This window comes from Montipora foliosa, chromosome 7, assembly GCF_036669935.1.
Source record: "Montipora foliosa isolate CH-2021 chromosome 7, ASM3666993v2, whole genome shotgun sequence".
Classification (NCBI taxonomy): domain Eukaryota; kingdom Metazoa; phylum Cnidaria; class Anthozoa; order Scleractinia; family Acroporidae; genus Montipora; species Montipora foliosa.
The window spans coordinates 26032358-26047551 of NC_090875.1; the positions used below are offsets into that span (position 1 = coordinate 26032358).

The 15194-nt window shown below is 40.8% G+C and overlaps 1 protein-coding gene across 3 annotated transcripts in view; it reads left to right on the plus strand.

Annotated features, from left to right (window-relative positions):
- Positions 1-15194, plus strand: part of LOC138011572 (filamin-A-like) — a 34882-nt gene that overhangs the window by 10189 nt on the left and 9499 nt on the right. For 2 of the 3 annotated variants that reach the window (XM_068858640.1, XM_068858641.1), the window contains 12 exons: positions 2053-2350; positions 4594-4940; positions 5772-6102; positions 6531-6944; positions 8135-8434; positions 9558-9851; positions 10312-10586; positions 10928-11372; positions 11754-11966; positions 12406-12660; positions 14037-14209; positions 14517-14801. In XM_068858640.1, the coding sequence (XP_068714741.1) occupies positions 2053-2350; positions 4594-4940; positions 5772-6102; positions 6531-6944; positions 8135-8434; positions 9558-9851; positions 10312-10586; positions 10928-11372; positions 11754-11966; positions 12406-12660; positions 14037-14209; positions 14517-14801 (3630 nt within the window). Of the gene's footprint in view, positions 1-1658; positions 1808-2052; positions 2351-4593; positions 4941-5771; positions 6103-6530; positions 6945-8134; positions 8435-9557; positions 9852-10311; positions 10587-10927; positions 11373-11753; positions 11967-12405; positions 12661-14036; positions 14210-14516; positions 14802-15194 lie in introns of those variants that run through there. The other variant, XM_068858642.1, reaches the window with a different exon arrangement.

Genomic DNA, 15194 nt, shown 5'->3' on the forward strand with positions numbered 1-15194 from the left:
TCACTTGTTTGTGTTTGTAGCCATGTTTTTAGACTGTAGCAGTTGATCTCTCCTGAGCTCTCTCTGTTCGACAACCAGCATTTATAAGGCCTTCATTGTTTTTTGTGCGCCGGAGGTTTGCAAACCACTCAACTCTCGAACTTACTTAATGTGAAACGCCGACTCACCCAAGTGAGCTTAAAATAAATATCCGGAAAATAGCAAGGAACTCCTAGTGACAATTACGTGAGGGCAGTCTTTATACATTTAGGTTCTCGTGCGTGCCGTAGATTTTTAAAGCTGTTTTTTTTTTTTTTTGATGCACTGTGACTTAATGACGTCATATGTAGTTTAACACCGACGCTGCGTGACTTGCTGAAATCAAAAGTTCATTGTTTGGTGTCACGAAAAACTTGTTACAGCTGTTTAGTTTTGTCTTCTATATGTTCCGTTCCTTTTTATGCGTTAAACATGTCTAGTTCTCGTATTCTGCACAAAACAATTTTTGCAGAGTCTTGTAAGTTCACTTTGTTTCATAAAAAACGAGAAATTTTGGTACCTTGCTTTATCAGTTGCCCTGCATAAATTCAGAAATTGCTACGTTTTTTCAGTCGTCACGACTTTAATAGGGCGCTTTCCTTTTGTTAGAACCGTCTGTTTGCAATGAAAATGCAACAATTTGAAGGACACTAGCGTGATAATCCCTTGCATTCTTCTAGAGGAGTATATATCATCCTGTAATAGCGAATCCTACGTAGATGTGTGTTAATTTGAACGTGTTGTAGAGTTAGGCCTTCCAAATGCACGGTCCGACCGGTCAGTTCTGTCTAATGGTTAGTGGAGCGATTGGAGAACATCTGGCCACTATTGTTTACTTGTAGCGGCATCCTTTGAAGAACCAGGCATATGACAATAGACGCTACAGATGCAAACTAACCGGACGGGTAACAAACCCCTAGGAGTTGTTTTTTTGACGAGTTTAATCTGTTTCTTAACCCGGTCCCGGTAAAAGACGCAAACAAACACGTGCATTCAATAAGAGTAACAAACTATGCCTTCAGTCATCTGACAATTTTTATACAGCTCTACAGCGCTTTGCTCGCGATTGTCACGCAATCCTGTCACGGTGACATGCTAAAGTAGTTCAATCAAAGTCCTTGAGACTTCACTTTCTTGCCGCAAAATTATATTTGTATAATTTTGTCATGGTTTGATTTAAAAGAAAGCGATTAACAATTGAAAATAGCGCTGTTTTCGGACACAGTTCAAATCAGGTCGTTGACAGAAATGCAAATGGCAGATGCAAAACAGATAGGCGCCCAGCGCAATGTTCGCTGATTAAAAAAAAGTTCTTGTGACAGAGAAGTGAAATTCACAGGAAATGCGTCAAAGCAAGTGGGATTAAAAAATGCTGCCGAGCGATTCACGAAAGTTGGTAAGCTTTCAGCAAGAACAGATTTTCAAAGTGTGCGTGACACGTTAACCGTCATTCCAGACAGTTTATCCTGGGAAAAAACGCAAGATCTATTGTTTACTTAGACGTAAAAAGAACAATGCAATGTGACACACAGTTTGCACGCCTTTCCTACGTATTCAATTTTCAGGGATGCTATTGGTCTTTAGCGCATATTTCTGTGATAAGGATATACTTTGGGGGTTCGAATCGCGAAATTTTCGGCATTCTGAAAAATCCCTTGCGCAGTTCCCCTGGCCCTGGACCGAGTACAAAAGTACTAAGGTGTCAGCTAATTGTTTAATTTCATGATAGTGCTACGCGAGGAGTAAACACACTCTCTACCTTAGTGGGTCAAAATCAACAACTATGGACGTAAGGGCCTGACTTTTTAATCCCATATTGTGTTTTCTGGTCTAAGGCGCTTATTTGAGATGTACAAACATGAATAATTCAAGAAGAGTCTGATTGGTTCTGAGTGGCCTACTTATTCACTGTGCGGATTTTCTAGCAAATTAGTGGCTCTATCCAGGGCGGTTTTGCCCGAACTAGTCGCTTCGAAGCTACGGCAAAGACCTACTGTTATCTGTTGTAACGTGTTTGATTTCTTGCTTTGGTAGGTGGACGTCAAGATGCCCGATACAGATCCCACTTCGGCCGATGCCGAGTGGAAGAAGATCCAACAGAACACCTTCACAAGATGGTGTAACGAACATCTAAAATGTGTGAACAAGTACATCTATAATTTAGAAACAGATTTAGTTGACGGCTTGAAACTCATCGCCCTGCTTCAGGTTCTCTCTCACAAGAAAATTTCGCGTTTCAACAAGAAGCCTTCCTTTCGACCACAAAAGCTGGAGAACATTTCAATTGCCCTGAAATTTATTGAAAGCGAGAACATTCGCTTAGTGAACATAGGTAAGTCCGATTTGTTATTCACCGTTGGTTGCTAGCGTCTACAATAACAGATAATAAAATGAATTTGACTGAATTCTTTCTTAATTACTGTAGAGTTTTCATTGTCGTATTCAAGTCTTACGGTTTTATCCTAATGTTGCAGAATTTCGACTATTTTTAGCTCGAAGCCATTCAAAACACAGCCATTTGCAAACACTTTATGCGGATTCAACATCTTCGTGCTCATCTCAATCGTAACAATTTGAAAACTAAAACAGCTGAGCCATTAATTTATAGGTGTAATGTACAACCTTTCTCTGCGTTACATTTACTACCATATTTAGTCATAACATGGAGTTCAGACTGATTTTAAATGCTTCTGTACACTAAACGCTCTGTTAGCTGTTTCCCTATTCGCTGGTCTCTATTTGCTATTCTGGTCATTTTATTTAGTGACAGGTATTGGAAACAATTACAACATGTTAATGCTGCAGAATTTCTAGGTTATTTGCTCATCAAACCTGTTTGAGTTTCCAGAGTTTTATGGTGATGGGCGTTCACCTCGATTATTCACGTACAAATTTTTCTTTTGAGAGCTCCAAACAATTCGAACAATTGTTTATTTGACACATTTTTAAAGTTGTTTTCTCATGCTCTTACTTCTAGATTACCCAGTTGCGATGTGGTTCAAAAGTTCCCAGTTACTCTATCTAAATTGAATGATAACTTTTTTCTGCCAGCGACACTTCACTATGTCATCAATTCGTCTTGTTGATTTCACCCGAGCGGATCGTGAACATTCGAAAACATCACACGATCTGAAACTTATGAAAATATTGCTGAACGAATCTCCTGATGTGGAAGGTTCTGTAAAACGTATGGATTATATTAAGATGATGTGAAACTTTTGTTCTAAAATTTTTCGTGCAGAGACGGAGAAATCGTCTCCGTGATGAACGTGAGTTTAGTCTTGGTTGGACGACATTTGATATTCGTTTACTTGCCAAAATGCAAATAAGTTTAGTTTTAAGTGCTCAAGTTATTTTGACGCTGTAAACGGCGGATTGTTTGCATTTTATCAAAATGGACTGTGTTATCATTCGGGAACTGAGGTTAATTTTCGTGGTAATGCTGTACGGTAGAAAGGAAGTGTGAAACAGCGAGCATTTCTGAGAGCAAAGTTGCCCAGAAAACCAGTGAAGCGTATCGCAATGTAAATGTCTCAGTTGTCACTGAATGGTCGTAAAATATCATTGACGGCAAAGAAATCAGTGTTGCAGTGAAACTATATGAACAATTTACTATTGTTTTGTCTAATGATGACTGCTCAAGCTAGCGCAAAATTGCTCTTTCCCACACACGAACCAAAGTGACAGAATCTTGATCAATTGTTCGGTCAAATATATCATTAAACATAATGAAAAAACAATTAACAGTGTAACATATATCTGCTTTTAATTTCCAAGCGAATATCTGTAAACTTTGACTTCTTTTTCATACTAAACATGGTCACTTATTTTTGGGGATGGCTAACAAGTAATCAGACATGTCAATCTCGAAATAAGAATGGAAAAGAACATGTTACCTGAGTTGAATTAATTAACAGATCGTTTTCCATCCCGTGAACGTCACTGTAGATTTGCCTTCGAAATATCCCTGCTACGTGACCCGGGCCAGATTTAAAGAAATGGTAGCAAAGATTAGCTATGAATCTTTGAATAACAGCTCCTTTTATCAGAAATACTTGTTTGTATTAACTTGAAAAATTATATTTCCGCTCTGTCGGAGCTCATCAAGATATATTTCTGGAACATTTTATCCGAATTATTGTTAATGATTTTCATTTGTTTCAATACTTTGATCCCATGCAAAGATTTGAATTACATTAAACTTTGTCAGTGTATTGATTCAGGGTGTACCATTAAGATTCTTGACATTAAATACACTAAGATGACTATTATGTTGACCCCATATTGTCTTTGCTGAGAATAGACCCTTTGATTCAGAGCTGAGAATTTCAACGTGTCAAAAATAGCAATTTTTAGATGCAACCAAGCAGAACTTACTAAATGCATTTGAAACCTAAGAACATTGTAAAGACAAGTAACTGAATAGATTCTACATGTGACATCTTTAAAGGCTCTTAGTGTAGTAATGGCACTTGAAAATAGACTTTTGTTGTTTTAAGTCTAAAATTCATTATTGTAAAGCCCTAATTTTCTTCAATATAATTTAAGTAAATATTGATTTTGTATTTTCATTAGATGCTAGTGATATTTTCAAAGGAAATATCAAGTTGATTCTGGGTCTGATATGGACCCTGATTTTGAAGTACCAGATCAGTATGCCATACCTAGATGAGGAAGAGGAAGGTGGCCAGAAAATGACCCCCAAACAAGCACTCCTTGCTTGGGTCAAGAGCAAAATGCCAGAATCTGTGCCAATGGAAAATTTCAACACCCACTGGAATGATGGGCGTGCCGTGGCTTGTCTTGTCGATGCTGTAGCTCCTGGTCTCTTCCCAGAATGTGAGGATCTGGACCCTAATGATGCACTTGAGAATGCCAAACAAGCTATGCAGTTGGCAGAAGATTGGCTTGGAGTTCCACAGGTAAGTGACCTTTGATTTGCTGAGATGTGGATTAGATTGCTGAATGGACGAACCTGCAGCTTGCAGAGGAGCATACATGTGGATTTATTCTGAGTGTCCCTGAGTCACCATGGAAAACAGTGTTCTCATTAGAATTTTTAACAGTCATTGCTGTAACACTGCAACTGATTGACAAACTAATCTTAGACTACTTGATGGGGGCAATTTCAAAACTGCAACATTTGCAAGTGACACCTGTGACAGGTTTTAAGGGTTACGAGTGCAATTGCGAACCCTGGAAAAAATCGTCTTTTCAGCTTGAACAGTTTTTAAAGGTGTGCATCGGTATTAAGCAAGTCACAGTTTCTTTGTTCAAATTGAGATGGCTTTAATAAGATACAGTTACATGAAGATGAAGTGCAGGGCCCGGTTGTTCGAAAGCCGATTAACTTAATCCAGGATTAGCGTAAACATTTGTTTCATGTTTTCAACTTTTTGGTGAAAGTTTCTTTGCTTATTCTTGTTTTTCAAGATTGACCTCCTCCAATGTAAAATTTTGCCGAATATCAGCGTTGGAAAGCATTTGGGAGTAGAGAAATGAACTCCTTGGTTAATTTTTAATCTGGGATTAGCGTTAATCGGCTTTTGAACAACCGGGCCCAGATGTCCAGATCATGAAGCCTTTGAACAGCTTGGTGTAGATAAAGTCTATTGTGAACAAAAATATGTTGAACGTTAAAAAGGGAAAAGATGGAAATTGATATTCTTGATCTGCAAAAAGCCATCAATTGCTTCCTCTCACCTTTCTAAGTGCTTTTTGGTGACGACTTGATTAACTTCACATCCTTGTAGGTTATTACTCCACAAGAAATCACCAATCCAAACGTAGATGAACTCAGTGTCATGACCTATGTCTCCTACTTTCCGGAAGCGAAAGTCAAACCTGGTGCCCCGATCCGTCCAAGGACACATCCATCCACCAAGTGTTATGCAAAGGGGCCTGGAGTAGAACCCAAAGGCCTTGTGGTAAAGAAACCAGCCTTTTTCACAGTGTATACTCAGGGAGCTGGAAAGGGGAAGCTTGGTGTGTCAGTTTGGGGACCTGGCAAAGAGGAACAAGAAGTAACAGTGACAGATAATGGTGATCATACTTACGCTTGTCAGTACTTCCCACAGAGTCTAGGTAAATGGCAATACTCAGCTAAGCTTCTCTTTACATACTAAGAGGCCAAGTAAAAAAGTCAGCTTACAGGCCTAGTGGTCCATCAGGCCGGAGCTTATCCCTGGTTTCTGTAACATGAAGCGACTAGGAGTATTTCTACTCCCCCCTGGATGGGATGCTAGTCCATCGTGGGGTTACCCCCAGCATTTCGCTGGTACCCATTTATATACCTGGGTTGAGAGAGGTACCGAGGGAGTAAAGTGTCTTGCCCAAGAACACAACACAATGTCCCCGGCCAGGTCCCGAACCCGGACCATTCACTCCGAAGTCGAGCACACTAATTATGAGGCCACCGCGCCTCCCACTAAGAGGCCAGGTAAGAGGTAAAAGGGTTGAAATTTGATTAAGCGAAGCAGATACCAGTATTGAATTGTTTTTGTTTTGTTCAGGGAAATATGATGTGCATGTTAAATGGAATGGTCGCCACATCCCCAAAAGTCCATTCCGGGTAGAAGTGGGTGCAGATCTTGATGCCACCCAGGCATATGCATCTGGACCAGGACTACAACCAGAAGGGATTCAAGCTGGCAAATACACTGATTTTACAGTTTACACCAAAGATGCTGGTGAAGGGCAGGTGTCAGTCAAAGTTATCGACCCCCGTGGTGGTGAAGATGTAGATATAATAATTGAACCACAAGAAGATGGCAAGTTTTTTGTGGAATATCAACCTGTCAATGCTGGTAAACATACCATCAAGGTCACATTTGGAGGACAACCAATCAGTCAAAGTCCTTTCCACGTCAAAGTTAACCCACCCAGAGTGGAACCTATCCCCAGTAAAGTGCGAGTGTTTGGAATAGGTAATATCTTCAAATTCTTTCAGAGAGTGTGTTTTGCCTTTCCTGTTACATAAATGTCGGGTGGGAATACAGGGCTCAAAATTGCGACCAATACAGTCACATTTGCGTCTGAATTTTTTCCCTTTGTGTCCAAAATATCTGGGAAGTTGCAAATTTGTGACTGGTTTTCACCTTCACTCTTTCAAAACAAAAGGGTTAGCAGTTGCCACTTTGCTGCTACTTTTACTAAAATAAATAAAGAAATGACAAAATTATTTGTTTCTCGCTGTGAATTTTCTTTCAATCTGAAGATAGTGTAATTGTAGTGTAATTTAGCAGTAAAACTCTATTCCTTTGATAATTTGCCATTTTCAATACCTACAAGTATTGCAGGCTCATATTTTGTTTTGCTAAACCGCTGACAGCACAAGGCAACACACCAATTTTGCATCTAAAAGTTGTGAAATTGCAACTTAATTTTCTGTATGTTGTAGCAAAATTGCGACTGGATTTTTTCATTAATTTTAAGCCCTGGAATAAGCTGTATTCCTCCAATGAAAATTAAATGGAGAGATAAGGCATGCGTTCAAATTAAGATTTAGCTTCCAACGAGAAATTTGGTGCTGTGCAATGCTCTGGAGTAGTGTGTTTAGGGGCTCGAGTGCTTATTTCACCATCTGCATTGCATTTTACCATTTTCTTTTGGATTGGCCTCATTATCGTTCACTGTGTTCATCTTGATGAAATGTGATCACTTCTCCAACTGCTTGAAAGAAGAATGAGAAAGAACACTTCCTCTATAATCCCCTTTCGCTGAAAGAACTTTCTCAAAGGCTAGTATCAGTAAAAGATCATTAAAAGGAATAATTTTTTAGTTATTACAGTTGAGTTATTAGTTGTTGGGAGCAGGTGTAGTGTAGTGGATATCGCTCACAGACTGCATTTCAGCGCTCTGAGTTCAAATCCCCGCTCATGCTCTCCAAAGTTCATTCAGCTTTCCATCCATTCATAGTGGGTGAAATGTGTGCCAGTATTACTGGGGAAAAGTTGTGCATGCAACGGAATAGGAGTGGTGCCCACCCTTGCCGTGAGTTACAGTAGAAGCTAAAGAAAAAGGAGCCTTTGAGCTGCCTTCAACTTTGGTCAGCCTCTTGTTCTTTGTAGGCAGGTTGTGATGTTAATCATGCTGCTTTTCATTTGCTCTTCCCAAGGTGTTGAGCCAACTGGAATAAAAGCTGGACAGAAAGCTCCATTCACAATAGATGGCCGAGGTGCAGGTGATGGAGAACCAGATGTGTTTGTTGAAGGTCCTCAAGGCGAAGAAAAAGTTGACATCAAGAATAATGGCGATGGAACTTACTCATGTATATACTTTCCAGCCAAGTATGGAAATTACATTGTTAATGTCACATGGAGCTCTGTGCAAGTTCCCAACAGTCCTTTCCATGTGAAGGTGGCAACAGCTGTTGATGCAAGCAAAATCAAAGCTTACGGTCCAGGCTTGGAAAAAGGTAAACTTTTCCTGCTTACATGCCTTCATTGCTTCTACAACCAATGCAAACAAAATGTAGAAGTGATCCATGCACTTAACTAGACAATTTAAGGGGCTAGTTCACGCAAGTTTAGGCAATTTCAGCACTGATCGAATGGTCATAGAATTAACTAAAATATCAAAATAACTGTTCAAAACTATAGAAGAACTCTAACATAACACAGGGAAGCCAAGAAGGGACATGGATGGACAAAACTGGAGAGGATTGAAGTGGATTGCATTTGGGTAAATTTGAAAAACGTCGGCCCACCTTTTTTCAAATTTATATCAATCTATGTCAAAATGTCATTTACAAAGCTGGAAAATCATTTTCAGTTGTTATGTGGCCGTGATTTTGCAAATGAAAGACTCTTGCTCTGCCAATAATTTTGACGTTTAGAGCTCATAATTAACAAAATGAAACAAAATTACCTAAAATAGCGTGACCTAGCCCTTTAAGCAATTTTCTTTTAATAGACACCTGAAAAATTCGAGTGGCATCAACAGGAATTCAGCGGGAACAAATGAACCCAACAAATTGCCCTGCTCCAACCTGTGTGACATCATAGCTCAATTATCGGTAGAGCATTGCACCAATATTGCAGAGGTCATGGGCTGGAATGCCATTGAATCTGCATGAATTTTTCAAGTGTCTATAAAGAGACAATTCCGAGGATCACTTCTACATTTTATCTATAATCTGCACATCAAATAGATACATTTTTTCGTACAACCAGTACAGCTGCATAATTAGAGCGGGGCATTTTGTAAAGACTTACAAACTGTTACACAGTGTTGCATTCAAAGGTTATCTTTTGGGGGACACTGTGTTGTTAACATGAAGTTATGGGAAACTTGTTCTACAGCTGTATCAGAAAATGTGTGACTTGAGAACTTGCAGATCCAAAACTATTCAAATCTTCAAATTACTTGGTTCATATTTTGTGTATATTGCTCACTTTACTTCATCGTTTTTGGAAAATAACATTAGGGTACATTGTCATAAACTTAGTTGTGAAATGGGAAAATGAACCTAAAGGAAGAGGTCAGTGCAAGAAAAAATACATAAATTAACTTAAATCTTTCCCAAACCTTCCACAAAGGTACTGCAGGCAAACCATGTGAATTTACAGTGGAAACAAAAGGGGCTGGAATCGACAGCTTGGGATTTGCTATTGAAGGCCCATCACAAGCTGAAATTCAGTGTACTGAGAGCTCCCCAGGTATCTGTGAGGTGCGTTACTTCCCAACCACACCTGGCAAATATGCTATCCATGTCACCTGTGGAGAAGTCGATATCCCAAACAGTCCTTTCATGGTTCCAATCTCACCTCCTGGTGATTCAAGCAAAGTTTTTGCTGAGGGTCCAGGTCTGGAGCCTGAGGGCGTTGTAGCAGGTAATTTCATTTCAGCCACAGCGCACGAAACCACCACTCACTTTTTCAGGTATTTTTCTGGGTTTTTTGTCAATCAGGAGTGAACTTGTTTCAAAGGACAGAAACATTCAAATGCACAGCACTTAAAATTAATAACAAGTCTAATAACACAAATCTAATAAAATCTCTCGGATAGTACGCATTCCATTCCATTCATGGTCACGTGGTCCAGCTGACGCTATCCTAAAGAAAAGTTATCGCGAGTTGACATGACGAGTCCCGAAATGTTGACGTTAGCCTAACCCATTTGGCCTCTAACTTCGACTTTTCCTTGTCTGGTACTCGCCGAAGACCTCCCCGAACTATTTCATACTCTCTTCAAGAACGACAAGTTTCAGGGACTGCAAAAAAGACATGTTATTCCCATCTATTCATGATGTTATGGTCTTGGCAGATTTTTAACAGGAGTTGTTATCTGTAGGTGTCCCAGCAGAATTTAAAGTCTACACCAAGGATGCAGGCGAAGGAGATGTGGAAGTCAAAGTGCTTGACAGCCAGGGAAAGAAAGTACCTGTGGAAATTAAACCCTCCACTGAAGACAAAACTTACGATGTTGTCTATTACCCCTCTGCTGTTGGGAAATATACAGTTTACATTACCTTCAACTCTGAAAATATCCCCAAGAGTCCCTTCCAAGTCGGTGTCGTCCAAACCAACAGTTCTGCTTGCCGTGCTTATGGACCTGGTCTTGAGAAGGTATGGAAATCCCCTCAGGGCGTGTATTTTTTTACTCGTTTGTCACGAAAACTCTGATCTGATGCTTGTTGATAATCATTCATAGTTTTGTAATTGCCTCGTGCGCAATTACTGAAGGAGGATAACAAACATTGCGCGAGTCGTGAAAAGGCCTCAGTATTGCCTACCGATATTTCCGATATTTTATGCTTCCCAGGCCTGGCACTGAACTCCTGCGCAAACAAGCTTTGATGACTTGGTCTTATAATTACTCAAACCGCTCAGTCCGTAAATGATAATTTATGTTTGACGACATAATTGGCGACAAACTGCTCAAGAAAAAACAAATCTCCTTTTTTCAGGGTTTCGTGAACCAGAACAATGAATTCAAGATAGAGACCAAAGGAGCAGGTGAAGGAGGCCTGGGGCTGACCATCGAAGGACCTTCCGAGGCACAGATTGAGTGCAAAGACAATGGTGATGGGTCATGTGACGTTAGCTATCTCCCACCCGACCCTGGTGACTATGTGATCAACATCCTGTTCGCTGATCAGCACATTCCTGGAAGCCCATTCAAGGCGCGGATCTCTTATCCCTTTGATGCCTCAAAGGTCAAGGTCGAAGGTCCCGGGATTGAGCCCGGGATACGAGCGGGTGAGCCAGCGGATATTGACATAGACACTCGTCTTGCGGGAGATGAAGAGCTGATAGTTGAAGTCGTTGATGAATTAAACAGCCCAGTGAAGTGTGAGGTAGAAGAGGAAGAATATGGAATCTATGCCGTTACATACTACCCTAAAAAGAAAGGTAAATAATACACGATTTTTATTGGGGAAATAGTTTCTTTCAGCAGCCACAGGAATACGGCAATGGTAGTTTGTTGATATGTAACAAGGGAACAGAATTTGCCATCCATAGCACATCTATTGCAATCAATTAACACTTGCAGCTTACATGGCCGCGAAAATTGGCATCTGCTATAATCCTGAGAAAACGCGTTAACGATATATTTTGTTTGAAAATAACCTATTTGGAAAAAACGATGGTGAGTCATCAATTACCAATTACGGCTTGGAAAACACCGTTGACCCTTACCAACCGAAGTCGGTGAGCGATTTCGAAACAATTTGTACCTTTTCTTTAATAACAGTAAGGATGAACCCTCTTTATGTTCTTGGAATGTTTCAGGTGGCCACAGGGTCAACGTGAAATATGGTGGAGTGCATGCACCAGGAAGTCCCTTCAAGATTCCAATTTTACCAACATCAGACGCTTCCAAGGTGAAAGTAATGGGACCTGGGGTCGAGAAGACAGGCGTGCAGCCCGGCAAACCAACGTGGTTTACTATCAATGCTTCCGAGGCTGGAAAAGGGGACGTTAACGTGAAGATAGAGCCCAAAGGTACCTTGTACAGCATTTAGTATGGTGGGAAAGCCTTTATTTAAATGGTCACACCTTGCGATTACACCGAACGTGTCAAAAAAAAATAAACCACCTTGTGCATCAGAACTGACGACACCTCAAATTGGAGCTACCCAGCAATAATTTTCTGAATAGTTTCCTAAAGGTTTTGTCTTGAATATGAGAACTTAAGTGCTCGCAGTCCACTATCTGCAACAACAACAACAACCTTACTTCCTGACCGTAAAATAAAATTATTGTAAGTTGCACTTTTTTTTCAACGTTAAAAGCCCAATTAATGATAGTTTCGTGAAAATGTTTGAGGGCGGAGTCCGAGTAAACCGTCCGTTTTTCTTGACGGCCATGAAATTTTTTTCCGAGCTGACGGTAAGTCCAGCAAAGCCGAACTCATTGCGCTATTTTACTTGTCACTTCATAGCGCGTAGTGGTCGCCCTGTAGACGTTCAAGTTACGGAGGAAGGAAAAGATACATTCAAGTGCGAGTACGTGGCTCCTGTGGAAGGAGAATACAAAGTAGACGTAACATTTGATAATTCTCCTGTTCCCGGAAGTCCTTTCCTAGTGGAGGTAGCCAAGCCTGGTGACGCGGGAAAATGCAAGGCTAAAGGAGATGGGCTGGAAATTGCTACAATCAACGAACTGGCTGAGTTTGATGTGGACTGCAAAGACGCTGGTAAGTCAGTTGAGTTACAAGAGTTAGCACTCGACTCGTGATTGAAACTAACAAAGATAATCGTGAAGTTTCTGCCTTTTTACTCGTTTAGCGACATGTTTGAGTAAGTCTTTTTGTTGGCCCGTTTCAAACGCCGCTCCAAACACCGCTCCAGTCATGTGCTGAACCTAACTGGTGAGTTAAGCATGGCAGAAAAGCGACGTTTGAATCAGTTTTGTTAGGCAGGTTACGGTAGGTTTAAAGCGGCAAACAACGCTAAGTTCGGCAGGTTCTGTCGCATGGAGCGACGGCTGATTCATACGGAGTTCTGGTCATGTGCCGAACGCAACGCATAAATGAAGACAATTTAGAGCGGTTTTCGAATGAGTGTCGTAAAACCAAAACCAAAGTAATTACTTTGGCCAATCAAAAAGGACGGAGACAATCCAGTACACCAATCAAAACTCGAAGTAATTAAACGTAGCCGACACAAAGCGCGGGAAAATGTGCACGCGCGAGCCACGATTGGTTTTGGTTTCACTTCTGATTGGTTGAAAAAGTGGCGCGAGAACTTTGAACCAATAACTGAGTGAAGTAATCATAAACCAAAGTAATTATCTAATTACTTTCGACACTCAATTGAAAACCACTCTATGAGCTTCCTAAGGTTTGAGGTTATACCCTTACCTAAGCACTTACCTAATCGTTTGTTTAGTGCGACACACAGGTACGACGTATGAATCAGTCGTTGCTCAGAAGTCGCTCTTAAGTCGCACTTTGCTGATTTAGGTTCGGAACATGATTGGAGCCGCGTTTGGAAAGGGCCTTATTTAACAATTTTCCGCCAAAGGCGTGGTGAAGAAAACCCGAGACGCGAAGGCGAGCTTTTTATTCACCGATATTCACCGAGCCTTAGGTGAACAATTGTTTTAGTACGATTGCTTAGGTGATTATTTGAAAAAAAATGCTTTTTCTTTAAAACAATTAACTCCTTCCTCTGTCAGCTCGCCAAAACGGCTTTCGGCCATTTTGAAAAACCCCATAGGTGCTTATTGCATAATAGTCACCTCAAGTGCAACCAGTCAGCGCAGAGAATTTTCATTAATCACCTATGTAATAATACTAAAGACCAATAAAAGCGAAAAACGATTGAGACCATTAACTTCGTCTTGCTTGCAATATTCGCTTCTGCGTTTGTTTGCACAATGTCCCCTCAATGTCCCTTTTTTCTTTGAATTTTTTTACATCATATTATGCTGTGGACGTAAACAATTTTAGCCATGTTGAGCACCGTAATTTTAGACTATTTCTAACCTCCAAGTACACTAACTGAAAGAGACAACGTAACGTTTCCTTTATATAAACGAAACAATTTTCTTCTTGTTTCTTCTCACCAGGAGAGGCACAATTAATGGCAGCTGTAGACAATCCTTCGGGTGCCCACACAGACACTTTGGTGACTGACAATGGCGATGGTACCTATTCTGTTTCCTACACACCATTCGAGGAAGGAATTCACAAATTAAGTGTCAAATTTGGCGGAGACGATATTCCAGGGAGTCCCTTTAAGGTCAGTGGGTAGCTTTTTATTTCCTGTCGTATCACACGGACGTCATTTCAAAGACTAGACTTGCATCAGATACGTTGTGCCTTTCTTGTAATGTCGGGTGTAGAACTAGAATACAGAAGATAAGAGATTTCTTTGAAGATGAAGTAGTTCTCACAAAGTAACTGAGTGCCTTGCTACCGCCTACCCGAAGGGCATCTGTCCGCGGCAGTATTGATCCCTCTTGTGAGTAAATACAACTGTAAAAAAAAAAGTTGATGTGAAAAGAGTTTACTTTGCATAATTGTTTGCGTGTTTTCTTTTGGTTCAGGTGGATGTCTTGCCACCCACTGATGCTTCAAAATGCAAAGCTTACGGTCCTGGTCTAGAGAATGCCCTTGTGGACCGTCCTGCGGAATTCACTGTGGAAACTAAAGGTGCTGGGGCAGGAGGCTTAAGTTTGGCCATTGAGGGACCCTCTGAGGCTAAACTGACTTGCACTGACAATGGAGATGGTACGTGCGCGGTAAAGTACACTCCATCTGAGCCCGGTGATTATGAGATTCACATCAAGTTTGCTGATCAGCATATACCTGGAAGCCCTTTCAACGCAAAGGTTCGTCTCCCCTACTGAATATAACAATGGACATTAAACACCTATAAATACAAATATTGCAACCAGAGCTGTATTGACTCTTTAACTAAACAAAGGGTTCTTATGTTCCAGTGGTTGGCCAAAAAAAAAAAAAACGTTTGTAAACAAGACTGAGATGGGCGGCGATTGCTGTGGCACATCGTACCACTGGGGCTCTTACGGCCAGACCCCAACTTGGTTTCTGTAACATGAAGCAAGTGTTGATACTCCCCTCCCTGGACGGGATTACCCAAAGCAGAATGTCGCCTGTGCCACTTTATACACCAGAGTGGAGAGACGGTTTGGGGCAAAGTTTCTTGTCGAAGGAAAAGACATGATAACAGAACTATCGTAGATCTCGAACCTTGGGAAGTG